This window comes from Siniperca chuatsi, linkage group LG10 (assembly GCF_020085105.1).
Source record: "Siniperca chuatsi isolate FFG_IHB_CAS linkage group LG10, ASM2008510v1, whole genome shotgun sequence".
NCBI classification, from domain to species: domain Eukaryota; kingdom Metazoa; phylum Chordata; class Actinopteri; order Centrarchiformes; family Sinipercidae; genus Siniperca; species Siniperca chuatsi.
The window spans coordinates 4,097,298-4,122,338 of record NC_058051.1 but is presented as its reverse complement, the minus strand read 5'-3'; the positions used below and the strand labels follow the sequence as shown (position 1 = coordinate 4,122,338).

At 40.3% G+C, this 25,041-nt stretch overlaps 5 protein-coding genes across 8 annotated transcripts in view; 2 read left to right on the top strand and 3 right to left on the bottom strand.

Annotated features, from left to right (window-relative positions):
• nphp4 (nephronophthisis 4) overlaps window positions 1-4,544 on the bottom strand; it is a 179,899-nt gene extending 175,355 nt beyond the window's left edge. Inside the window, exon 1 of the mRNA XM_044210968.1 lies at window positions 4,409-4,544. Within this exon, the coding sequence (XP_044066903.1) occupies window positions 4,409-4,451 (43 nt within the window). The 5' untranslated portion in view covers window positions 4,452-4,544. The remainder of the gene's footprint in view (window positions 1-4,408) is intronic.
• On the top strand, window positions 974-6,873 carry dffb (DNA fragmentation factor, beta polypeptide (caspase-activated DNase)). Its single transcript, XM_044210985.1, has 7 exons — window positions 974-1,131; window positions 2,211-2,337; window positions 2,507-2,692; window positions 3,661-3,740; window positions 3,822-3,995; window positions 4,445-4,545; window positions 5,752-6,873. Exons 1-7 carry the CDS (start codon window positions 1,009-1,011, stop codon window positions 5,999-6,001), a joined length of 1,041 nt encoding a protein of 346 aa, XP_044066920.1. The 5' UTR covers window positions 974-1,008; the 3' UTR covers window positions 6,002-6,873.
• Window positions 6,276-11,721, bottom strand: lg10h1orf174 (linkage group 10 C1orf174 homolog). 3 transcript variants are annotated; one of them, XM_044210999.1, is made up of 4 exons: window positions 11,532-11,721; window positions 9,471-9,542; window positions 8,831-9,202; window positions 6,276-7,896 (listed from the first exon to the last, which is right to left on the bottom strand). In XM_044210999.1, the coding sequence occupies exons 2-4, from the start codon at window positions 9,540-9,542 to the stop codon at window positions 7,759-7,761; spliced, it is 582 nt and encodes a 193-aa protein (XP_044066934.1). In that variant the 5' UTR covers window positions 11,532-11,721; the 3' UTR covers window positions 6,276-7,758. The 3 variants fall into 3 exon arrangements, with proteins under 3 accessions (XP_044066934.1, XP_044066933.1, XP_044066935.1); XM_044210998.1 differs by lacking the exon at window positions 11,532-11,721 and adding an exon at window positions 11,097-11,467; XM_044211000.1 differs by lacking the exons at window positions 9,471-9,542; window positions 11,532-11,721 and adding an exon at window positions 11,097-11,473.
• A 1,613-nt stretch (window positions 11,722-13,334) lies between these two features.
• On the top strand, window positions 13,335-15,949 carry b3gnt7l (UDP-GlcNAc:betaGal beta-1,3-N-acetylglucosaminyltransferase 7, like). The gene has a single exon (XM_044210981.1). It carries the CDS (start codon window positions 13,826-13,828, stop codon window positions 15,059-15,061), a length of 1,236 nt encoding a protein of 411 aa, XP_044066916.1. The 5' UTR covers window positions 13,335-13,825; the 3' UTR covers window positions 15,062-15,949.
• Window positions 15,619-25,041, bottom strand: part of cep104 (centrosomal protein 104) — a 38,687-nt gene continuing 29,264 nt past the window's right edge. The window contains exons 20-22 of one of the 2 annotated variants that reach the window (XM_044210971.1): window positions 23,419-23,486; window positions 20,527-20,614; window positions 15,619-18,338 (exon numbers count right to left, since the gene is read on the bottom strand). In XM_044210971.1, coding sequence (XP_044066906.1) covers window positions 18,208-18,338; window positions 20,527-20,614; window positions 23,419-23,486 — 287 coding nt within the window. In that variant the 3' untranslated portion in view covers window positions 15,619-18,207. Of the gene's footprint in view, window positions 18,339-20,526; window positions 22,401-23,418; window positions 23,487-25,041 lie in introns of both variants that reach the window. The other variant, XR_006379503.1, reaches the window with a different exon arrangement.

Genomic DNA, 25,041 nt, shown 5'->3' with positions numbered 1-25,041 from the left:
ATATTCCTATTTGACCATCCAGAGGTTGTGTCATCCACTGATTCTCCCAAACTCAATCTCATCTTGTGACTAGACTTGAACGTGAACAGTTTTCTTTCAGCACCAGAAACAGGGGAACTTGCAATCAGTCCAGTTCATCCATTAGTTTACTGTAATTTGTATAGCCACAGGCTCCCCACGTGCATTCTAGGTATACGTTTACCTACAGTCAACGCTATTACTAGTGGAGTCAAAGTTGCTGACAATTCCAGTCGGCCCACAGCTGGAGAGGGCCCACAAAAATGAAAAATGAAAGACGATTTAATTATTCTTCTGACATTTCTAGTAGCTCAACGCTTTGTTGAATGTAAACAAGACAAAAGATTATCTTTGCCTCCCATTTGTTCTGTCCTACATGGAACAACATATAGTGTTACCAGTCTGCATTTTACTCAAGTACTGTACCTAAGAACATTTTGAGGTACTTGTACTCTATTTGAGTATTGCCATTTCCTGATACTTTATACTTCACCTTTACTATAATGTAAAATGTATAAAATGCTTCCCATTGGCCAGCTACAACATCAAAATGCTGCTTAGCCTACACATGAATGCATCATAATAAAATAATGCTAATAATGAATGAATATTATAATATCTAGGCCTATTAATATAACCCTGACTGGTGCCAATCATGCCTGCATAATGAGTACTTTATGGTTTTATAGATTTTGTTGATAATACTTATGTACTTTTACTTTTTTAATGCAGAACTTGTACTTTTTTTTTTTTTAAATGGTATCGCTACTTTTACTTTTTAAAATATCTGAATAGTTCCTCCACCACTGTTCACACCACAGATGCAGTCTGTGGTTCACACACTGATAGAAATCATGCAGTAGCTTCCTATCAAGCAAAGACAGCAGCGAATACGACGACCACAAGAGGGCAGCAACACGCCACCGCTGCGTGCAGCCAGCGCCAAGAGGAAGAACACGGAAGCGGTAGGTACAAACTGAAAACAGTGCGATGTTTGGACTCGTCGGGAAAAATAAACCTGTGAAAATTAGGAGTTGTAATGAAAACAGAAAGTATGGAGTTGCAGCAAAAGATGTGAAGGAGTTGCTTAAAAAAGGCTGCAAGTTATTACAGGTGAGCCCGTATGTTGTCTTGTAGTTGGTTTTTAACAGTTGCACCGCCCGTTCCGCTTTCTCTTCAGCGAGGATATGGTAAAAAGAGAAAAGTCTGTTGATAAAAACTAAATAAACATACAGTTGTGACTTTAGCAGCTACACAAGTGACTGATCGAGCGTGCCGTTTTCATATATTATCAGTGTTGATACACGTAACTTTAGCTTTTTGGTTAACTGCTGTTCGATACAGGGGCGGTTTGTTCCGGTCCAGAGTCATCTTCACCTAGAAAAAGATAAGGGCAATCTCGAAACTGTCGTTTAACATTATGTCCAGACAACTTGGATCCACAAGAGATATGCTATCATGTTCCTGACACAGTCATCTGCGTACGAGATAAGATAAGAGGGAAATGTATCGTTACAGCAGCACTCAAAGCAGCCAGAGAGGTAGGTAGCAACAGGTTACAGATAATGACCAAAATATACATCAACAGCAAATGCATCAACGTTAGAAAGCTAATAAAAGTGCATTAGCCAAGAGATAAGAATGCATAGATCATTCAAAACATGTCGTTCCTTTCAAATGAAATGTGTGTTTCAGATATAGTAGCCATAACAGTCTATCCTAATTTCAAAGGAGGGCAGCCACTGCCTGTCCTCCAGCACATATTGAATAAACTCACTGTACCAACACACAAGATAAACATATCCATTCAATCTGAACAGAATGTGTCATAGATAGCTCTGTGATGTATATGCAAATCACTGTATTCTGTCATCATAACTCATATCTCCAGATTGGCTGCACATTCTGTAAAAATTGTAAAACATCTATCATGAGAATATAGCTGACAGTAGCCCGGGCCTTTCCCCACGACTGGGCATTTGTCTATAGATGGGTATCACAATATTCAAAAATACATTTAAATAAATGCATTTTACTGAAATAGCTCAGAATTTGTGAGGCTTAGTCCTACACATTAATTAAAATTAAATGAACCCTTTTGGGAGAAAAAGAAAGACAATATCTTAATGTGGGCCTATATCTTGTTGTATTATTAATCTTATTGTATAATTGTATGTCATCTTCATTTCCAGTTGCCACTTTCTGGTGCACATATTTGTTTGTATGAGGATGGGACAAAAGTGACGGAAGAATTCTTTCCGACTCTGCCCGACAACACTGAACTTGTTCTTCTCTGCAGAGATCAGACATGGAGTGGAGGTAGGTAAATCCACTTCAGACACCATTTAAAAAAAAAAAAAAAAAAAAAACAAGACAAATGCTTAAATTGTGTGTGTGTGTGTGTGTGTGTGTGTTCCTGACCAGACAAACTAAGTTTAGAGCTGAGATGATAGTGTTGTTGTTATAACCCCTGTGCTTCTAATTTCAGTTGTGTGCGACATCGGTCAGTTACTGAGCACAGACCGGCACGCCGATGGCCTCATTGAAGCTGCGAAAGGGCTCCTGTCTCATGAGCGCTCTCCTAAGAGGCGTAAAATTCTGACTGACCTGCTGCTGAACCTGGAGGACAGATCTGAGCTGGAGAGCAGAAAGGAGGATGAGGACTGGTTCAGAGGTACAAAGTCCAATGGAGACTCTGGCCATCCACACTTGAGCTGCTTGGTTTATGGGTTGGTACGGCAACATATTGCTGCCACACTGACAAACAAAAATATGCTCGGTTTCTTGTTGTGAACTTCTAAAGGAAGATATGATACTGTATCTCATAATCTAATAGGCAGATGAATTTTTACATTCATGCTCCCGAGGGGATCGGCCTTTTTGGATCTTAGTGACGCTGTAGCCTTTGCTCTTGTGCCACGGCCAAAGTGGTGTTTGCTCCACCAGGTATTTTTTATACTGTGGGGTCTATCGCATATTTAAACAATATTGCGCCCCCCTCTACGATGGCCAGCTTTTCACTCCGCCTTCCAGCGTGGCTGTTCGGAACAACTATAAACACTTTTTTATTCCGACGCGGTTGGACAGCGCGTCATATGAACTAGTTGCACTGTAGTGCTGAAATGTGATTTCAAATCAAAGAGATGGCAGACCCCGATGAGTCAAGTGGTGACTTCCAAGTCAAGAGAAAAAACAAGCAGCCTGTAGACTTGACATACTTGGATTTGAAAACCATGTCTGGTAAAACTGAATACGTTTGCCTCTTCATAGCATTTGATTACCTGTTCCTGCACAGAAACCTGTTATCAACAAAGTCCCTGCATCAGAATTTCAAAACCTACATCACAGCCTACATTGAGTAGATGTCTGGGGTTGAGTAATAGATGAGTAAAGAGATGTGAACTGGCACAAAAATGATCACATGTAGGTCACAAAACTGTCAGTGTGTGTTGGTAACATTGGTTCTGAAGTGATTCATACTGAGATAATGCCTCCGAATTATTTTTCTATTTAGCTCAATATGAAAGCAGGCATGGCAGCTAATTTAGCAATGAAAAAATATGATTGTGACCTACAATTGTTCCACTAAACACTTGATGTGAAATTCATCTGTAGTTGAGTTTAAGCGGGGTTTCATTTCAGGTGTTGATGCTCGATTCAAGACAAAGTCTGCCTACATGAAGTTCAACTGTGAAAACAGGATACGAGGCTACATGAAGGAGGTAAAACTCTCTGTTCTATAAAGAAATCCGCAGGTGTCTGGCATGATACCTAACAGTTTGGTTTTCTGTCTCTGTTCTCAGGTGGATGATGCCATCAAAACCATACAGAAGACTAAAGTCAGGGCAGAGTTTCTGAAAACATCAAAGTGCCTGGGGGAAATGCTGAAGGAAGCAAGGTACAATGGCTGCTACTTTGACAGGACCGAAAAGGAGCCAGATCGCCTCTGTACTCGGGAAGGATGGTTTACCTGCCAGGTATTACAGGAATAAAACCACATGCCAAGGTGTTTGTAGGTCTACCAGAGCTGAATGAACAAGAAAATCTAATGCAGACTACACAACGTTTGCCCTGATTTGCATATCCCAGAAAACAAATTGAGATCGGAGACAAAAACCCTTAAATCGGCACAGAGTCCAGCAGGCACTCTGGCATCTGCTCTAGTCACAAATTTTGTAATCAGTACACCTCAAGGTCAGTTATGTTGTTTGTGTACCCCCATGATAAAAGTCTGGGACGAAAAAATGTCTTGTAGTGTGAGCAGCATAGCAATTCACTGCTTTTTAAAGTTGTGTAGACCGCACTAAGTTTAACTCCCCATTTGCTGCATTTCGATAAATTCTGGTGACACTTATCTCACAACTTACAAAACATTTTGAAAGAACCGGACCTGCTTTAGTCCTCTTCCTCTCTGTTAACTCCTCAGGGATCATTTGACCAGGAACTGTGCCAGTCCCTCCACTCCATCAACCCCTACGGCAGCCGGGAGAGCAGGATCATCTTCAGTACGTGGAATCTGGACCACAGGTTGGACACTTTAGCTGAGTCAAAAAGCATTTCACTTCACAAAGGGGCAAACCAAGCCCAGCTATATGCTGGCATAATTTAAAACGTCCAGGACTTTTTGACCCTATGTCCGCCTGTTATTAACATGTGATCCGTGCCCGCTTAGTCACATTTTCTGTGGCAGAAATATTGATCAGTTGGAAAACAGAACTAACCCCTATAGTTCCTTTTCACAGCAGACATTTTGACTTGTCATAGTAGGAAAAGCACAGGTGTTACTAATAATATTAATGATGGCTTTGTTCTATTTAAGTGTCCCAGTAAGCCGTGACAGCGAGCCAACATGCACAATACCAGGACCCTGAAACTGAAGCAGCTAAATGGAATTCAGCCGTCATTCATTTTATTTACGCCTGTGCTTTTCCTACTGTGGCAATATGTTGTCTGTGAAAAAGGTTTATTATATTATTATATTTACTCATTCGTCCACATTAGCACAACATGTCGATTTACGTGTTTTAATTGAATATACTGATAAAGTTTCTCATAGAGCAGACATATTACTGTAAATGTAATGTTTAGTTTGCAACTGTCATTTCTCTTCATTGCACGTCTTTAAGTTCACTTAAGTTTAATTTCATACTGTGTAGAATTCACGTTCATATTTGTATTTCATACACATAGCATTTTTTAGTTTTCCTGTATGTTCTAGATGTTGTTTTGCAAACTCAAGGCTGTTTTCATACATTTCATTTGACATATTAGAATGGCTATTATATCCGACACCACGGATGTGACAGGAGACACAGTCAGAGGAGAAACCACTATCCCGCTTGATAGACTCAAGTCAAGGGCGTTACCACTGCAGTGTGTATGTTCAGTAAAAGAATACAGACTTGTAGATTAAGGCAACAACCCCACTTTGTTTAGTAGCCCGAGCAGCATAGGCTTTAGTAGTCAGGTTGAGAAGCTTCATTAGAAAACATTTGGTTTAAGCCATGTTTCACATAAACCAGTCATATCCAGACTGTGCTCAAGAATCAAATCATTTATCAGTAAAGCTTTGGTAGACAGTGATCTGATAGAAACCAAATTTGAGGGTCTTGTTGGGGGCTGCAGCTTTAATTAGTAGGCCAATCTGTAGGGCTACCAGTAGATGACGTATCAAGTTCAAGGTTCTTGCTAGTTGCAGAACAAACTTAAACATTTCTTCTTCTTCATGTCCAGGATTGAGAAGAAGAGGACGGTCATTCCCGCTCTGGTGGAATCTTTACAGAAGCACAAGAGCGCTGACGTCAACGTGAACTACTTCTACCGCCTGCTGTTCACCAGGGAAAACCTGAAGCTGGTTCACATCGTGTGCCACAAGAAAGGAGCTCACAACCTGCTGTGTGACACCAAGATGATGTTTAGACAAGCCAGTAACACAGACAAAGGAAAACAAAAGGCCAAAGGGAAGAAGAGGCGCTTGGTGTGAATATTTTAACTCTTACTTTTATGAAAAATTAGTGTTTGTATTAATTTATATGAACTGTGACAACATAATGTTAATTACACTTATAAAATCTGTGAATAATTCTCAGGTCCACTGTAGCAAGATCAGATCGACAACAAGGTGACTTAAGTCTTTTTACCTCACTTGATTTTCTTTAACCCATTTTGTTATTCTGCTTTCTGAACCAGTGTAGCCTGCAGGACTTTCATACAGACGGCAGTGGTTTGTTAGACAATTAAAAACACTTACAGAAACCTTGAAATCATGAAAAACATTTATTTGTTCTTTGTGTTGGCACGGTGATGTAAAATACATGAATCGATTACAATGACTGCTAAATGTACGAGGCATTCACTCAGAAAGTTGCATAGGAGAATATGAAAAGCATTTTGCATAAATAAGGCAGTAAAAATATATAAAACATTTGATTGGATGGTCAGAACAATCAGCTGTATACAAAATACTACAACAAATGTGAATAGCAATAGTGCAATTACTGTTAACTTTCAAAGTTAGATGACTAGATTACAGTTTTAAAGTCAGGTTTAAGTTATCCTCAGTTTACTTACAAACTGAACACTTATCAGAAACCGCAATGTTTTTAGTCCATGTTTTTTTTTAATAATACATTTTACATATAATTTTGTCACGTTTGCAAATATGAACCTATCAGGAACCTTATCAGAGATTAGCTGTTAAGCTAATAAGATGTTAAGCAGCTGCCAAAAAGCACACAAAGATGTGTTGAGGAGGAATATTAGACACTTTGTGAACAATCGTTCTTATATAGAAAACTGTTGACATTCATCTTAAACACTGAATGTGATATTAAAAGCTCTCATTATGGAACTGCTCTTTGGCGTGTGTATCCTCCTTCCTCATATTTATAGGCTGAAACCAGAACATGAAGTCAGTATGCTGCAGTATGACTTGTGCATTTTACATTTTATAACTTGTAATTAGTGAAAACATAAGCTTTTTGGAATTTGTTATTTTAATCCAGCACTGTTTGGCATCTCTCAAAGCTAATCTCAAACTGCAAACTTGCACTCAAATTATGAAGCAGTGTGGACTGATTTGTCTAAATAAAGTGCTGTGCCAATACACCTTCCAGGTAAGACCAAAGATGACTGAACCAGGGGTGGTGGGAGCATAAATTCAGCAATAAATAATAAAACAAGCACTACTGTATATGTTTCTCACAGGTGGCTATATTAACCCCATTACTGTAGCTATGTTCAAAAATTATCAAATGAAAATCAGAAAATATCCAGGTATCAGGCCAAATTGAATTTGAATTGAATACAATTTGGCATTTGTGTGTGTTTGGACGGTCCTTGTCAAGTCAAAAGTCGTAAATTTCCAAGTTACCATCAAGAACTTGCATCAAACAAAGTCATACATACCTGTGGTAAACTTCAACGAGTCCTGTGATGCTCACGTTTTTGAGGTGTGACGAATCGCTTCAGCACATAGCGGGGTACTGGAAGCGGGTTTATAGCAAATACACCCATATAATGTTGGCTACCTTAGTCACATCGCAGTGGGCAATTTCATCACCAGTGACACATGAGCATCGTCACACATGGTATATTTGTGACACTGTTATGATTTTGGGACTGACTGAATGCCACATCTGAATAGGTAGTTTAATTTGGCTGTTTTTCTTAAGTGCTGAGGGGTTTTCTGTCCATCCACAGGCTTTAAGTCCACCACAATCATCGGCGCAGTACTCTTCACTAAGTCCCTCTGTCGTCTCGCTGTATACTGCTGAGGTCCACCTCCTCTTCGTCACTGTCCTCTCGTGCGTAGTAATGTCGTCTCCTGTTCTCCCTCTGAACGCAGGCAGAGGTCGTCGATGATCTCTGAGGAAAGTCCTGTAGAAAAAAAAAAGTCGATTTTAGTCATTTGTTCACCTAAACAACAATCAAATCAAACTGTTCGCTGCCACATTCAATAGCAGTACAGGTATCCCACATAAAGTCCTTGTGATGAGTGCATACATGGATAGCAATGGTTTCAATATAGTTATACTCAAGTCAATTGGCAGTGAGGGTTTCATAAGTCAGTTACTTTACAATTGATGCAGTCACTGTGGTTGTGAGAGCACCCTTTCTTTACAGTTGAGTTTGTGCTTGATTTGGGGAATCTCTTGGGAATTACTGCTTCAGTTAAAACTAGTTGTTTGATACAATTTTCTTGCTCTTAACAGGACATTACTGGTTATTACATTGGCTCTGTTAAATGTCATACAGAACATAATTGTGAATACATGTAAGCAATGTTGAAAACATTCTGCAATAGGCAGTGGGTCTTGTTTTGGACATCACCGAGATCCGGGTCCTGCTCATTATTTCATGCCTTTCTTGTATCTCATTACTTTTACTTCTTGAAAACAGAAACCTATCCTATTGACTTCGTTATAATGTGTTCCAAAAGTTGAAAATTACATATCCTACCAGGGCTGGATATAGTTTCAATATTACTACAAAAAAGTTTGCTTAATAAATATTGCTGGTAGAACATACTTCATACTCCCATACCAGAGTCTGAGCTAAATTCTGAATGTCAGCAAGTCCTAGAATCGGGTATGGTAACACTTTTAAAAAGTTATCAAACTGTACAACATTTACTTGACAACAGATGTGGGTGCTGCTTTATGTATGTTTAGTCGGTGTCTTTTCAACACAGCCACTCCTAAATTGGCCATCAGTTGGGAAAGGTTTTCTCTACAAGAACTTGTTTGAAGCAACATAATCCAACCTGAGTCACAGTTTGCCTCTATTATGGCGAGAAACCAAAATGCCTCACCTGTACAGCATCCAAGTTTCCAAAGAACTGCTCCACAGGAAGAATCTGATTACTGTCGTCATCTGGGAAGATGTTTTTGCTGGTTTCTTCACAATCCATGTCCTCAGACTCATGTTTGTCCAAGATGCCGTTCACTCTGCAGCTGTCCAAATCCAGCCCTGTCCTCAGCTCGTTTTCTTTTCCCTCCTGTCCTTCGAGCTCTGGTGATGCTGAGCATCTCCTCCTGCCTGCAGACTGGTGGCATTCACAGCCGATGCGGGACTCTCTCCTCAGACGGCCGTCTGCTTTACTGTTACCACTGACTACTGGACTGCTCTCTGCTGCAGAGTGCACCTTTGGACTTTTCATACATCTCCTCCTTGTAGCAGAAGCCTGTGACAGAAAGATAAAAACCAGGGTTAGGATGAGGTTACAGTTAACCATAATCAATATCCCTTGGTCTTATACCAATATACTTCATCTAACACATGTAAGGATGCAAGACATATTGAATAGCAAGCCTAACAGGTGTGTCCAGTACAGTCCTCAGATGCAGTTGTGAAAGTTACAGTTGTCCAGAGATATACTCAGTTAGAAACAGCAGAACATAACTGCTGTCTGAACCTGCTCTTTTCTCTCCTGTATACAAGTTAACACAAACCTTTCTGGAGCTTTTGACCTCAGAGCTGCTCTTCCTCTTTCTGGGCTTCAAGCTGTCGAGTTGACCAGGCATCTGCAAAGCAGCATGTGGTTTGTTTAATCCTTTGTGACAATACTCAATTATAGCAACCCATTTATGAAAAAAGTTGGTTTCAAATCAGCAGGGAGGCAGCTGTCATAATACCAGCAGCTCTGAGGATCCTGCTAAGCAGCTATTTAGCTAAATGTGTATCACAAGCCAGGTAACTTTCCAAAACACGGCCCTGTAAAAGAGTGGGTTAACTTCAATTTATTGGACCATTTTCTATGTGAGCCAGCATTAAAATCTAGCTCAAGATGTTGGAAGTATTTCACTGCAAAAGGTGCATACCAGCGAACAGATAAAGCTGACTTCTCTACACACGGTATGTCTATGTGTGCATTTGAGATGCCTTAGATAATCACTGTCAGGTCGTTTGAGTTTAGCCTATTAATGATGTTATTCATGGTTTTAGTCAGCCCTATGCTGTAAGGTATTGTTCCCATGAAACAAAAACAAATCAGGAGAAGACATGACAGGACATATGAATCTTTTCACTTTAAAAGTAGATGTGGGAAAGACGTGCTAGTTCAGGATGAATCAGTGATTTATTGTTACATTAAAAGATGGCAGAAAAGCAGCCAGCTGAGTGATGTGCTGTGTAGCATGACAGAACAGATGGACCGCGGTGTGTAAGCTTTCACTGATAACATTTCTACATCAAGGATTGTTTTTCTGAGAATGTGTTTTGAGATGTTATTTATACCTGAGACAAATATTTATGGCTGAGTAGCAGTTCTGATGCACTTGGATTTTATTTTGTTCAACACTGATTATAAAAAATATTCATTCTAATGCTTGAAATCTGTGGGGTCTTTTCAGCAGGCAAGATTAGATTTGCGACTTGAAATGGCCTCCACTCTTCATGCCTTTCAACAAACTACACATTTTGAGTGACAAATGGTGGAGTGGGTGGTTTAAGGATGATGTTTTTAGGACATTTTGGATTCAGATTACACGATAAATTTGAAGGGGAAACAGCAACATTTTTGCTGTTTAACGTTTATACATTTTTGAAACCCACCACGGCTCTGTACAGTCCCTTGGGCTGTTCAGCACAACCCCAACAACGCTCCTCCGCTCGCCAAACTCCTCACAAAATGTTGGCAATTTAACGTCACGTTTCTGACTCAAGACCTCCAGTTAATTCTGAATTTTATTCCACTAACGTTACATTAGCACCTTTTAGGCGTGTCCAAGCCGTGCCGAATTGAAGTTCATAAGTTAACTATTAAGACAATACAATTTATCCAGTAATGTAACTGAGCTTTCGACAATTAAATTCCATGCGCATCGTCGGTAAATAAGCCATCACGGCATCATAAACAAATGACAGTCAAATGGCACAAGAGCGACTTCAGCGTTGTCTGTGATTACAATGACACACACTTGGAGGTTACGATGAAATGCTAAGATCTCACTATAGCTAGCGAAACGCTGTGCTTTAATCGATCTCGACATATTAGCTAGAAGCTAATAAGGCTAGCAGGATAGCTGTGAACTACCAGTAACTAATTTACTAGTAAACCAGCCTAGCTAAACACCTACCTTGTGCATAATTCCCCGGCGTAATGCTTCGGTTTTTCAGCGACCCCGATATTAAAGTTTCGACTCGCCTGTTTATTAGCTTTCAAATCGACTGCCTTCGACTAGCTACAGACACCTAACTGTTATTGTAATTTGACGATATGTCGCGTCTTTGCCTGCGCTCTGCTCGTCTGTGTGTGTCGGTGTATTTCCTGGCGGTGAGGTTCACTCAGAGGTCAGAGCGTCTCTGTTCCACCACTTATTAATGACTTGTTCTGTGACAGAACTGAATGGGTTTTCAGTGGTTTTATTCACCTCAGTAGGCTACGCGAAAACAATTGCCAATGCGTTTGGAATTGTTAAAAGGTCTTTAAACAGACTTTCGTCACCAGTCTCCTGTGTTTTGTGTTATCCATATGGCTAAATTATTAAAATACAACTGCACATATAGCCTACCTGTCCTTGGTTGCCTGAAATATAATTCCCGACAATTTAACAAAGTAGCTAACGCCTAGGTAGATGTTTAGTTTTGTATTTCATTTATCATTTCTATTTGAATATTTTTACTATAACGTGTCGAATCATTATTTTGACATTTAAAAAAACTTTGTACACCCCGGTATACTGCCTATCCAAATTTCCATGAAATTATTTTTAAGTCAAACGCAGCTTTTTTCCGCTTTAACGCTTTGTCACTTAAAGGGACAGTTCACCCCAAAGCACTACAGGTAAGAGGGAAAATATGCACTTTTGATTTTGGGGTGAACTGTCCCTTTAAGCCTTCTCAGCTTGATGCAGTTGTTGGCTCATCACGCGGACTTTTTCTGTTGTCCACATCACATGTAACGACAGGTCCACAATACACCGCGTTTGTGTAAATGTATAAAAAAAAAAAAAAGGATGCCGTTTTAGTTCACCTGGATTTTCAAAGTTTTTTTTTTTTTTTTTTTTTTTTTTTTTTTTTTTTAATATTTATTTCAAAAAGCATACAGGCTTATTAAACATTCAATATTTCAAGAAGAGCAGGTCGAACAATTGAACAAAAATGAAACCAAGAACAAAGAAAGCCGTAATTACAAAGTTACAGGGTTCAAATAAAGAGCTTCCAGATTATTACATAGCCAAAGTGCATTCTTAGATTTACAGACATTACCTGGATTTTCAAAGTTGGGGTTTTGGTTTAACTGAGTCGTGTGCGTCGACAGACAGGGAGGAGAGGGCGGAAACAAAATGTAATTCCAGAAGATGTCCACAAGAGGGTGCCACCCTCTCTGTGGGAGCGAATACAAACATGTTTGAGGAAATAGATGCTACTTAGCCCTACAGTTTGTGCGGTCAATATGCATATTCTTTATTTAAAAAAAAGTATATATCTTATTATTTGAGAATTGGTTTCAAAAACCACATTGTGCTGGTTGGCCATTTCCTTAAATCAAATGACTAGCTGTATAACAATTCAGAATATCTTGCAGCTCATTCCAATAACACCAAAAGAATCCCCCTTTGTTTTTCATGCCACTCCTTTGTGATACTGAGGATACTTGTGTTTTGTTTTCCTGTTGTTCCACCTGTTGATCCTTGTAAAACCGCTGTTTCAACAAGAAAACCAGAGCTTTTCCAACAAGATATTGTACTGTTTGTAATGTAATATCATACTTAGATGGAATAATTGAACAACTTGGAAACAAGTTTGGAGCTTGATCTTTAAATACCTGTTAACAAATAAGACGAGAGAAGTCACATTTAGACTACTCAATAAATACTACCCAGCTAAATCATGTCTTTTTCCCTTCAGAAAGGATTTTGATACCAGCTGTTAGTTGTGTGAATCCATTTCTGAAAAAAAGCTGCATCTGTTTTATCCACACTGGGGAGTTTTTGGATGATTTGGTTTTTTTTTCTTTAAATATGTTTTCTTTTATATCTTTGGTCATAAAAAGGGCAATGAAAGCAAATATTTTACAGACTAATTAATCTTATTTTTATTTAATGGCAAAATGCTACACAAATAAATGAACATTTAGTATTTCCCGATCCCTCTCTTACTTAAACATGAATGAAGTTTTCCTGAAAACCGTGCTTTATTTACAACTTTTTCCGTAGATGTGTGTTCATACATATTTACTATGCTCTGTTTGTTTTATTGTGCTTATAGGCTTGTTTGTACTCCCTGGCTAAGTTGTATGTAGTCATATACGATGTGTAACGTTTAATAAAGTTTTTAGGTATTTTTAATTCTTGAATGAAGTTCATTGTTTCCATTATTTCGAAATAATTCCTGTTGTCGTGTAGCCTAATGTTGTTTAAAAGCAATATATATAAAACTCGACACAATTCTAGCTTGATGGTCGGCACTATAGCGCGGTGGACACCTGGTGTGTGAGAAATGGGAAACCTGCTGGTCCCAGATCAGTGTGGATCATTAGGGGGAGGAGATATTTGGGAGGTGGTTCTGGGGGGGGAATCCTGCAGCAGGTCTCCATACAGTCTGTGTAGGCAGAGGGCAGAGAAGACGCCCGGGGACATGCTGCGTGTCTTGCATTATTTTCCTGCATCGAGAGACGATGTTTGACTCCACTGAGCGCCGTCATGGGCAAAAGGTGTCCGCGCTCTCACGTAGCCGACGCGACCTCTGGTGTCCAAATGAGCAGGGACGGCGGTGGTGGACTCCACTCGGACGCACAGTTGTGAAACACTATGAAGGCAAAAGGTCCAGCATCTGAGGGTCTCTGGGCGCCGCAGTGAGAGCCATGGATCACTTTTTTCGGAGAAAGCGGGTCGGTCTGCTGAAACCCCTGCTGAGTCTGTCTCTAGTCTTTGCCTCTTTTCTAATGATCCACAAGCTGAAACTGGCAGAGAAGGACGGAGTGGGAGTTAAACACATGAGGGATGCCGGCTGGTGCGGCTCCGAGTGTTTTTCATTAAAGAAGGGAGTCGTGAAAAATAATTTGGAGAGCTCAGACTCTCCAGTGCTTACCACCGATTTGGATGCGCAGCGGGTCTCCAACGGGACTCCGGCGTCCTGGGACGCACAGGTTCTCAACTGCAGCGAGGACGCGTCGGTGAGGACCCAGGACTGGTTCCGGCGCTTGGACCCGCGATTTCACCAGTTTGTTCTGCACAGACACTGCAGGTACTTCCCCATGCGCATCAACCACCCGGAGAAATGCGCGGACGGAGAGGTGCACCTCCTCATGGTGGTCAAGTCCATTATCGAGCAGCACGACCGGCGCGAGGCGGTGCGCAAAACCTGGGGCAAGGAGCACACGGTGGATGGGAAGAAAATCAAGACTTTGTTTCTTTTGGGGAGCCCGACGACTGGCAAAGACACCAAGAACCTCCAGAAACTGATCGAGTACGAGGACCTGATCTATGGGGACATCCTACAGTGGGACTTCATGGACACCTTCTTCAACCTGACCCTGAAAGAGGTCAACTTTCTCAAATGGTTCGACATTTACTGCTCCGGGGTCCAGTTCATATTCAAAGGAGATGATGACGTGTTTGTGAACACGCGTAACCTGCTGGAGCTCATCGGCTTCAAAGTGGAGGAGCGCAAAGAGGCCGACTTGTTTGTGGGGGACACCATCTCCAAGGCGATCCCCATCCGAAACCGGCAGAGCAAATACTACATTCCCAAAGAGTTGTACGATAAGCCGTATCCCCCTTATGTCGGAGGTGGGGGGTTTCTGATGTCCTCCCAGTTGGCCAGGAGGCTCTTCGTGGTCTCAGAGGACCTGGAGTTGTATCCCATTGACGACGTGTTTTTGGGGATGTGCCTGCAGAAGCTTCACTTGGCCCCGGAGATGCACCCGGGCTTCAGGACCTTCGGCATCACCAGACGCAGGGTGAGCTCCATGAACAGCGAGCCATGCTTTTATAAAAACCTCATCGTGGTGCACAAACTGAGCGCGCAGGAGCTGCTCAGTATGTGGAGCGTTGTGCACAACGAGGAACTGGTGTGCGCTCAAAGGACCTCCATATGATTGTCAATTAATATAAACTAAAGCAAATCAATTCACTAAAGCCGGACTGATGGTTGGAATACACAGAAGACCTGTGTTTTTAATTGATCATACATGATGATCTTTTAACATCTTCACTGAATCTGCCATCTCAGTCATAGTTAAGGGAGGGCGGCTTTTTCACCCGCCGAACAATTCTAAAAAATGTATATGTTCATCAAAAGAGTGTTTTTATTCATTCAACATTTAATTTTCACTGATGGTTTTGATACTATACAGCACATCCAGATTTAGCATTTACATTTTCTGTATGTCAAATTAAAAAATGTTGCAAGCTCTTCTGAACAGGTGGAGTCTCCACTAGTCCTGCTACTCTGATTTTCCATTTCGTGAAACCACTACTACCCAACTCCACAGCGTGCACGCATCAGAGGAAGCTTTCTGATTCTTGGTGCCATTTCAACTTGGAGCTCCATCACTCCGTTATCTAAATCTGAGATCCAATGTTGATGTAGATTCATGGTTGTAATAGTTTTAGTGGTGTTTGTGCAGGCATAAATAAGACTTGACTAGTTACATCCAGGTGTTCCTCTGAAACAGCTGATTTTATTGTCAATTTCTAATTTCAGGATTTCAGTGACTGTCAAAGTGAATATATATATACGACTCAGCACATAGCACAGAACAAACAGTTCATAGTTGAGTGATTGTTTTTTTTTTAGGGTACTGACATTGTAAAAATCAAATGATTTGATTTTCTTAAGTTAATATATTATTTTATTTCATTTTTAAGTGTTAATTCATTTGTGTATGATTTGCAGAGGTAGGCCAAAAACCAAAGAAACTAAAGGGATGTAATACTGTAGCTTTATGTATGATACTGTAAATAAAACTGGAGCTCTCTGTCAACTTTGTAAATACAGTATTTGATTCATATTGATGTATGAACAGCTGGAGAACAGCACATTACTGGGGAAGATTTGGCATGCGATGACAAGATCTCAAGTTCTGCAGGCAACTACAACTTTGTTTAGCAGAACTGCAAAACATGTGTTTTTGTATATTACAGTATGTTAGTTTCATCTGATTGCTAAATAGAGGGCAGTTAGAGCTTCTAACCACAGGCAACTTCAACTCTTAAGTTTAAATAGTATCAGAAACCTTTTGTCATGTCAAACCACATCTGCAATGTTCAGCTTAATGTAGCTTTATTTAAACAAATACAGATACTTTTGCAGAAAAAAATATCCATTTGATGTCAAAAATATTATTCAGTAAATACTGACTACTATGCACATAAAAAAACGCAATAAAATATCCACTGTTGCAATAGTCCTCAAAACAGAAGCACATTAAAGCCAAGATGACGGATTGGGGGCTAATAAACCAAATATACTATTTTATACACCAACTATATTCAAGATGTTTCTCCACTAATACAAGAGTTACTGTTATCGCTCAGATTAATAAAAAATGTATCCTCCTAATATTACAATTTGTAAACACATCAGACTGTTTTAAGGATGTTTCTGTTAGTTCTTGGCTGTAGATCAATCACAGATATATTCCAATCAACATCGTCATGACACTGTGTAGTACAACAGAAGTCGTAAAATTACAGCGTTAACTATAAATCTTGCGAATTATTGTCAGAGTACTTACACTCTGAGTTTGTGGTTAAAATCAGTTTAAAGCCACTGATGTGCTTCAAACTGTTTGTTGGGGTCAGCCTAAGTCATATTCAGCAGAAACGAGTAGAATTGAAGAAAAACAGGTGCTACACAAATTCTACTGTATACAGTACATTCATCTCCATTGTGTTTTTCTCGTTAAAGTTAAAATGTCGGCTTTGTGTCTCTCACTAGACTAGTAGAGCATATAAAACTGTGCCATCTACTCAAGATTGTCAGCAGGCATTAAGCAGGAAAATACATTAAGTCCATACTGTACTGAAAATTCAGCAGTGAAGCATCATCCCTTTGGCAAAGTGCTACTTCATTTCTTCTATATAATTTATTTAAGACAAGAAATAAAAAGAAAAATGTAAACACATGGCGGAGCGTGAAGCTGACAGCAAAGCTACACTCAGGTTGTCAATGGCTTTAGGATTGAAGCATCGTCTGCTGGAGTGTTGCCAAGGGAGGGAAAGTCTTCTGCTTGTAGTGACTGATTACATATTCATGGGAAGCTCTTAACCCCTTCATCCTGTGCAGACACAGATTCTACACAGGTGATCACTCATTCTAGTTTTATTTCTAAAAATTGCCAATTTTTTTTTATCATTTTAAAATAAAATGTTCACATTTACAGCAGCTTTGGATAGCTGGACAGTGAGGGAACCTTGATAAGTTTTACACAGAAAGGTTCATTTACGAGCCTGTGAAAACAGTTGTATGATGTCTTCTCTGGAAGAGCTTTGTCAAGTCTGAGAAACTAACCCTGATGATGTCAGAGTGATGCCATCAGGGTTATCTCAGCATGGGCTCAGAGATATCTCATTTATAACAGAAAGCCCGCATTGCAAATCGAGGGTGTGGAGTTTGTAAGACGTGGGTATTTACCAGACAATACAATTCCCCACTATGGAGGCTCCAAACGGCAGTGAAGCGATATGAAAAATAAGATCCAAAACCGAGATATCCTGTAAGGAGATATCAGTAAACAGCACACACTGTGCTCATGTTTACAAGTCTGGCAGTTGTGTAACGCCAGATGCTTGACATATAGACAAAAGAGGCAAAAGGTCTAACATCGTTGAGTCCAGCTGTCTCTTCTCTGTGTGGATTTTCTGTCACTGATCAGAAAAGGACTAGAATTACAGTAAATCTATAGTGTCTCAATAAGTGGATACAACACCACGTTGTAATGCCAATTTGCACATAAACTTATAAGATGGGGTATTCCATTTTTGATAATCTAAAAAGATGTTAAATATATCGGTGGCTTAGATCACAAGTCTGTATTGGCCTTTAAAATCCTATTGCATATGTCAGTGAACACATCTGACACCTATCAGATGTGTTTTCTAAAAGTGCCGATATGCAGGAACGCTCTGGGCCGGGAAATACGGGAGTGGGGTGGGGTTACATCAGGGGTGTTTGTTGCAGTTGGGTTCCTCCTCTGGGTGTAAGGGAGGCAGGGTGGGGTGGGGGTGCTCTGAACCAGTTTCAATGCTTCCCTGGTGTATGTCCTCTGGCCAGGGGTGCCAGGGCTGGGATCCGGCTTCCCTTGCCCATGGGTCTGGCTCTGGCCCCGACCGACCAGGCCTGCTTCAGCTTGGCTCCACCGACAGCCCTGCCTGGACACACACACACACACACACACACACACACACACACACACACACACACACACACAAAATGAGATCCTTACAGCAGACCTTTAACATAGAAGACAACCCTTTGTTCTTGTGTACTATTTACCAATAAACCGAAGCCTGCATTACCTGTGATGTGAGTATAAACAGGACGGTTTCATGACATCAGCAGCTCATGGTGATGTGGCTCCTTTCATTACGTACTGTCACTGAGTCTATGCTGCGGTCACATCACAAGGCCTACTTTCCATATACAGTAAGATACTAATTGTGTCCTGTCAGTCTACTAGTGGAATTAGAAAAATGTCAAAAAAGTTCACAGATCCTTTACTTAATCAAAAGTAGCAATGCCACTCTGTAAAATACTCCATTATAAGTAAAAGTATGTAAAGACGAAGAATTAGCACCTAAAAAAAAGTAAAAAAATAGAAGCAGGTTTTCCTGCAGTGTTTTAGAGGCGGGTCACCCAGCCTGACATGAAGACCACCCTCACTAACATCATACAAGATTAATACACTTTTATAGAATAAAACATGAATCATTAGGGGAAAAGGGCAGAGGTGCTATTTCACACAGAAAATGCTACATATGAGTGTCTACTGTTCAGGCTGTCATCTATTAACAAGATTAATCATGAAACAAGATGTGTCAGGATCTGAGTGGCTTACCACCTTTGATAAACTATTTCCTGGGGAAAACCCTGAAAAGTAAATAGGTGAGCCATTGTCCCTTTTGTGTAAAGGTGTGGGAAAGCACTTAGGCAAAGCCCTCACTAAATGTAGGGGTTTGGCCTATTTGAAAGCTTTTCAGGATCCGTATGTCAGAGGGGTCATTATGATGCCTTGGCACCCCTAATGTGAAACGTCACATGCCCCAGGAACTGCCCTCCTGTGCGTCTGACCTCGTCTGGGACCTACCCATTGTTATCAAACTTGCTTTAAAAAGGTAGAATAAGTAGGACTTTCCGAAAAAACAATGTATAGACTCATACAAAAATAATCTCTCAATCATCACTTATGACCCACTAGAAGTGTGTGGCGGTGTCTGTATCTGCAGAGACGCTGCCCTCTGCCTGTGTTTTCTTAGTTTCTTATTAGTTTGCTGTGTTTGGGACGTTTCTGGGCGTCAACCCTTGGGCAGTGGTGTGTAACCCCCAGACAATAACAGCGCGCAGGCTGTGAGGTCAGAACTCTGTCTCTTTCCTCTGCTCAAAATCCTTCCTGCAGGGTTGTGCGGAGGTGTGGGCATGTTTATTTGTGCTTTAGAACATAACCGCTGTGAAACAATCAGAAAATAACGTTTTATTTGTCTGTTTCACTGCTTTGTTCTCACTAACGCCGCTCCCTCTCGTCATTCGCTCTCTTGCTCCCTCGACCACCGCTGCTCTCTCTCCTTAGCTCACTGAGCTAAAGGGGACAACTTTGTATCGTATGTTTTCAGACAGCAACCGACAAATCCTACTCATTCTACCTTTAAGTTATAATCCGTTGTAAGATTTCAGTACTGGTTGATTTAGCGACACCTGTGGTTACTGGTGGTAACCGCTGATGTGTTTTAATAATACAGCTTCCAGAGTTCAGTTCAAAATGACACATATATTGACCAACAATAAAAACTACTATGTAGAGATGCAATAACAAAATGCAAATACACTGAATAGTTGTTGCTGAAAAATGAGAACCATAAACAGTATCAAAATGGGTTCTGATATAATGAAAACCCTAACTTTATATTATAACTTTATTATATTCAGCAGTGGTCCTCTAGTGTGAGTGGGTTGAACATGCCCAACAGTCACTCTGGCATCAAGATGGTTATTAAAGTAATGTGACATGTCCATCAACAAAACAATGGGCATCCGGACTAATTCAACCTTACTTACCTGTACAAAAAGCAGGGTCCTTGTGATATGACTGATTCAGCCATTAACAATCTACTTACAACCACTACCATGATTGCGGAATATCACTCAAAATGGATACCCACTACACTAGAGCTCCAAATTAAATCTGCCACTATTTATATGTGCCTCATTCTGTGCTCTGAGTCAGGAAACCATAGTGGAAAAGCTGCAACATGAAATTTTACCAACAAGCATGGGCACATTGTATAGCTCTCACACTGAGCGTTGGGGAGGTAGGTGTAAGCAGAGGGTGTATGAATGCTTTACCTTGTGCTGGCTGGGTTCTCTGGGACACCGCAGTCCTGCGTGAGTTTTGTTTACAGCCCTCCCTGCCCATGAGGTGAGCCTTCCAGGCCTGGGACAGGGACAAAGTAGCTCAGTGAGTCCGTTTTTCTCCCAGGTACTTTCTCGATCGGGACAACCACGGATGACTGAAGGCCCAGTCAAGGCCCGAATGGCTGCCCTCCCTCCCACTATCACTGCAGTCTTTCATAGGGTCTACGCTCAGAGCTCTGGCAGCATGAGTGTGACTTTCTGTGAGTTTCTTTTCTTCATTAATTTATAAGGGTGTGTGAGGGAAAGACTGCATGCTGTGTTTGAATTAGAACACAAATGAGTTACAACTAAGGTTGAATAATAAGTGTCACTGTACATTTGGGCATAATCTCAATATCTCTCAAATCTTACCTTACTTGGACATTAAGTGATTTGGAGGGAATAAAAATGGTTAAAAGGTAAAGCACTGAAAAATATAACACCATCTTGTATAATTTTCATGTTTAAATCATTAATGAATTTTTTTTTTTTGCCAAAAAGATTCACATTTGTGATAAGCACAGTAACAAAGGATAACAGGCATTTTTCACAGCAAACATGATCTCATAGCAGGAACCACACGTGTACTTAATATCATTAAGTATGCATTCCAGCTACGTGTGCAAGTTCCAGTACTGTGCATCGTGTCTCAGTGGCACGGCTCACTGAGACACTGGATATGGAACCGAGCTAGCCTTAATTGTATTAGTTACACCTGTGCTTTTACTGCAAGTCAAAATGTCTGCTTTGAAAGAGGTCGAGTTAACACTAAAGTCAAATAATGTGCTGCTGCACTGCTCTGTATGGATTTAGACCTTTTAGCATGTACATCTGGCCACAGCCCAATCAGTGATGTTACAGCAGGTGTTTTCCATCAGCTGGCAATAGGAAAGCACCTACTGTGACATCACTGATTGGTTGTTCAACGTTTTACTTATAGTATTTTATTTTACTATAGTTTCTTATAGTTCTTCTGCCTTTTTATATTTATTCCAAACCAACTGCTACACAGCTTGTATTAACATAAAATTCATTACTTCTTGTGACTGTTTACAAGTCAAATCATTATTGTTTGGTTTGGTAAAAGTGGGCAGAAGAGAGTGGCAAAACAGACTTTTGTTTATATGACAAATTATAACTTAATGTTCACTACTTTTTGGCTGGACCGCAGGAAAGTCTGTCCCTGACTTCCCCTGAGTGACGAAGTTACACCATTGATCAGTCGAGTGTTGGAGTTTCCCTATTGGCCGTTACACGGTCCAGCCATATATCAGATTTCGACCTAGTCTTGTTGTTTATCAGGTAGTTTACACTTTCCTTCTGGATTGGCCAATCAAAAATCAGGAGCCACAGTATCAAATTCTTCCAGCACACAACAGAAACAATGTTCAAGGCATTACGTAATAAATTACCTCTGTCAACCTATCAAGCATCAATCCAAATGGGTGTACTCATTCAAATTACAGGATCTCTAACGAGTATTGCTCAGTATTGTAATTTTTCCTCCGACTTTCCATAGTCGGAAGTGGGTAATTTGCGTGCCTTCCTTGGATATGGTAGCTGTTTGTCCGGCTACCTCTCCAGAATTAAACCCAGATTCCCTGTTACCATGGTCACCAAGCACAGAAGTACCATCATTTGAATGACACGTCTATCTTCCATCAGTGATTGGTAGGTATTGTAACATGGAAACAATCTTTTACAAGATACAATTCTTGTATTAGAGGTTTGTGCAGAAGTTTCATTTCCAAAGCGCTGCTGCAAACTGGGACAGGCAGGGCCAGGACAGGTGCTGGTGAGACTGATTCTTGTAGCTCTTGTGGCTCCTTGAAAGAGGAGTTGCATGATTCATTAGACTCCACAATGACAGAAACGTAACGGAAGACAAATGAAAGGCGACACTGATGCTACATCTTTTAGTGGGGCAGAGAATCTTGTACACTGCATATCCTTTTTAAACTTCTCTATAACATAAAAAGTTGACAGACACAAAGGATTAGCAATGGATGAGCAGCTCCAAGGGCGCTGAAATATGGGCACTTATAACTTATAAAAGATAAGAACGAACTATTTTTCCTGTGATTATATTACGTAATATTCAACACTGAGGTTATATTTAGTGTATGCTTATATGTTTGAGTTACCCTTTTTTTATATTATTATTTAACAGTGACAGCTGTAGATAGAGACAGGAAAGAGAGACACGCTCTACCAGGTGAGCTACCGGGGCGCCCCAGTTACCCATTTTCATGACATATCCTCATTGACACAGTCTATCTGTTGATTAATACAGAAATGAGATTACCAGTGAATCTTTAACTGCAAACTGTTACAGATCAACCATTGCCCACATAATACACAGCACCGAGCCACCTCAGCAGGAACTCCACTACTGCTGGAACTAAAGGAAACCTGAACTTTACAAGAGAATGATTAACTTTAGTCCAGTGTTTTTAGAATTAGTATCAAATGAACTACATTATCCTAAACCACCCTGACTACAACAAAGATTTAGGGAAAGCACGTCTATCAAAAATATACAAAGTTTTATCTATAAATAGATAATAAGGACATTTTTGTCTTTAAAAAGACATAAACTAATAGGAATGTGAAGAATGTGATGGTACAACAGACAAATGAAACAGTCCATTAGGAACAAAGGCTTCACCTCCTTTGAAGTCTTTAAAGGCCAGCAATAGCAGTTCTTACATCAACACCTGTTTGCTTCTCAAGCCTAATATTAGATGCTTTTCGAGTTTCTGTGTTCATATAGAAGAGGGAGAAAACACTGTTTGGGAGCGACAAAACTGTTGGATCTCTCTCATGTAATTTGCAGAATCTCACCTCCTCTCCAGGCATGAAATTGTTGTGACACAAAGGACAGTGGTTGGAGCCTTTACCCGAGATGGGGGCTGAAATAGAAACACGACACCTTTAAGCCACCTGTCATACAATTACAGAAAAAGTCTCTGAAACACTCCAGAGAAAATAATAAAATTACACCACTGGAGAACAGTTTTAAATACAATACACCTTTGAGGAATTGGAACATTAGGCTAAACACAATCTATCCTAACTCACAATTCATATTTCTGTTAACTCACTTATAACCAACGGGTAAGAGAGACTTGAAGTTTATGGTAATACAAAAGGCTCACTGGTGTCAGTTATCTATGGAGATATATGGCTGGTGATAGACACGTAGTGTGAGTCTTGATACAGTAAGCCTCTTTCTTCAGGTTAGTAGGTAAGGTAACAGTAAGCTGGTATCCAACTGGGGAAAAAACGATAAGATATTCGATATCTCCGATAACAAAAGCTGACCTCACCTTTCAGACAGTAAATACTGGTAACAGGCTTTGGTAGTTTATCAAATATTTACTGAAACCAACACTATGGAAAAGTACTGGCTTTTGATTTCTTAAAGGTTCCGTGTAGCATTGTGAACATAGAACATATTTTCAGGATCACGTTTAATAAGAGCTTTCATTGTGGTCACAGAAGCACTGTACATGGGGATGACTATTCAATAAATTGAGTTAAATATATTAAAAGAGATGGACATTTCAGCTGCACTGGGTGCTAAACCAAGATCAGCTCAAGAAATCCAGGCTGTGGAGAGTCAAGGTAAAAACCAGGAAGAAAAATACATGAGCAGATGTTTATCCACCTGAGGTTGGTGAAACATGTCTTTTTGGAACAAATGTAATGGTTGATCTAAATGAGGAAATTGTGTTTTTTGTGTGCTTTGTGAGAGTAGAAAGAGAGCTTTGAGGTAGAGATAAATTCAAAATTGCTCTGACAAACAAACTGTCAGATGTAGATGAGATAAACTGCCAATATTCATCAAATGGATATCAATTACAATTGCCAGTAATCGTGGTAATCAGCGAGAGGACAACAGAGGGTAACTTGACAAGGTGCTGCCTGCCTGAGTCAACAAAGTCGTCTTATAGCAGCAACAAGAAATATTTAGGTAACCTCGCGGCTATGTAATGAAGATGTATTGGAATGGAATTGTGGAACTACTTGTGTCTAGCCAAGCGAAGAAGTTGAAATATGCAAAGGTGAGATTGGAAATGACACTGACTTTGAGTTTAATGTTTCAAATCAGATATGCAACTTTCTTTGTGCTGGCAGACCAGACATAGAATCAAAGAGAAGGCACAGCCAGAACTAAGACACAGAGACACAGTTGGGATGGCGCAACAAGAGTGAGGGGGCCTTTAGACCTGGGAATAGGGCAAACCTGGCGGTAAGCTTTTTACCGGTTAGCTCGCTAACTAGCCCCGTGAGTAGTCACTTCACTAAACTTCCACCAAGTGTACTGTAGGACTCATGGCCTTACTTAATCCCCCAATTTTAGGACAATACAGCAGGCCAATGATCTTAACTCTTAACGGTCTATCATACAGCCAAAGTAACTAGAAAATCGTTTTTTAGGCCAAACAGCAGAATCTTTTTGAA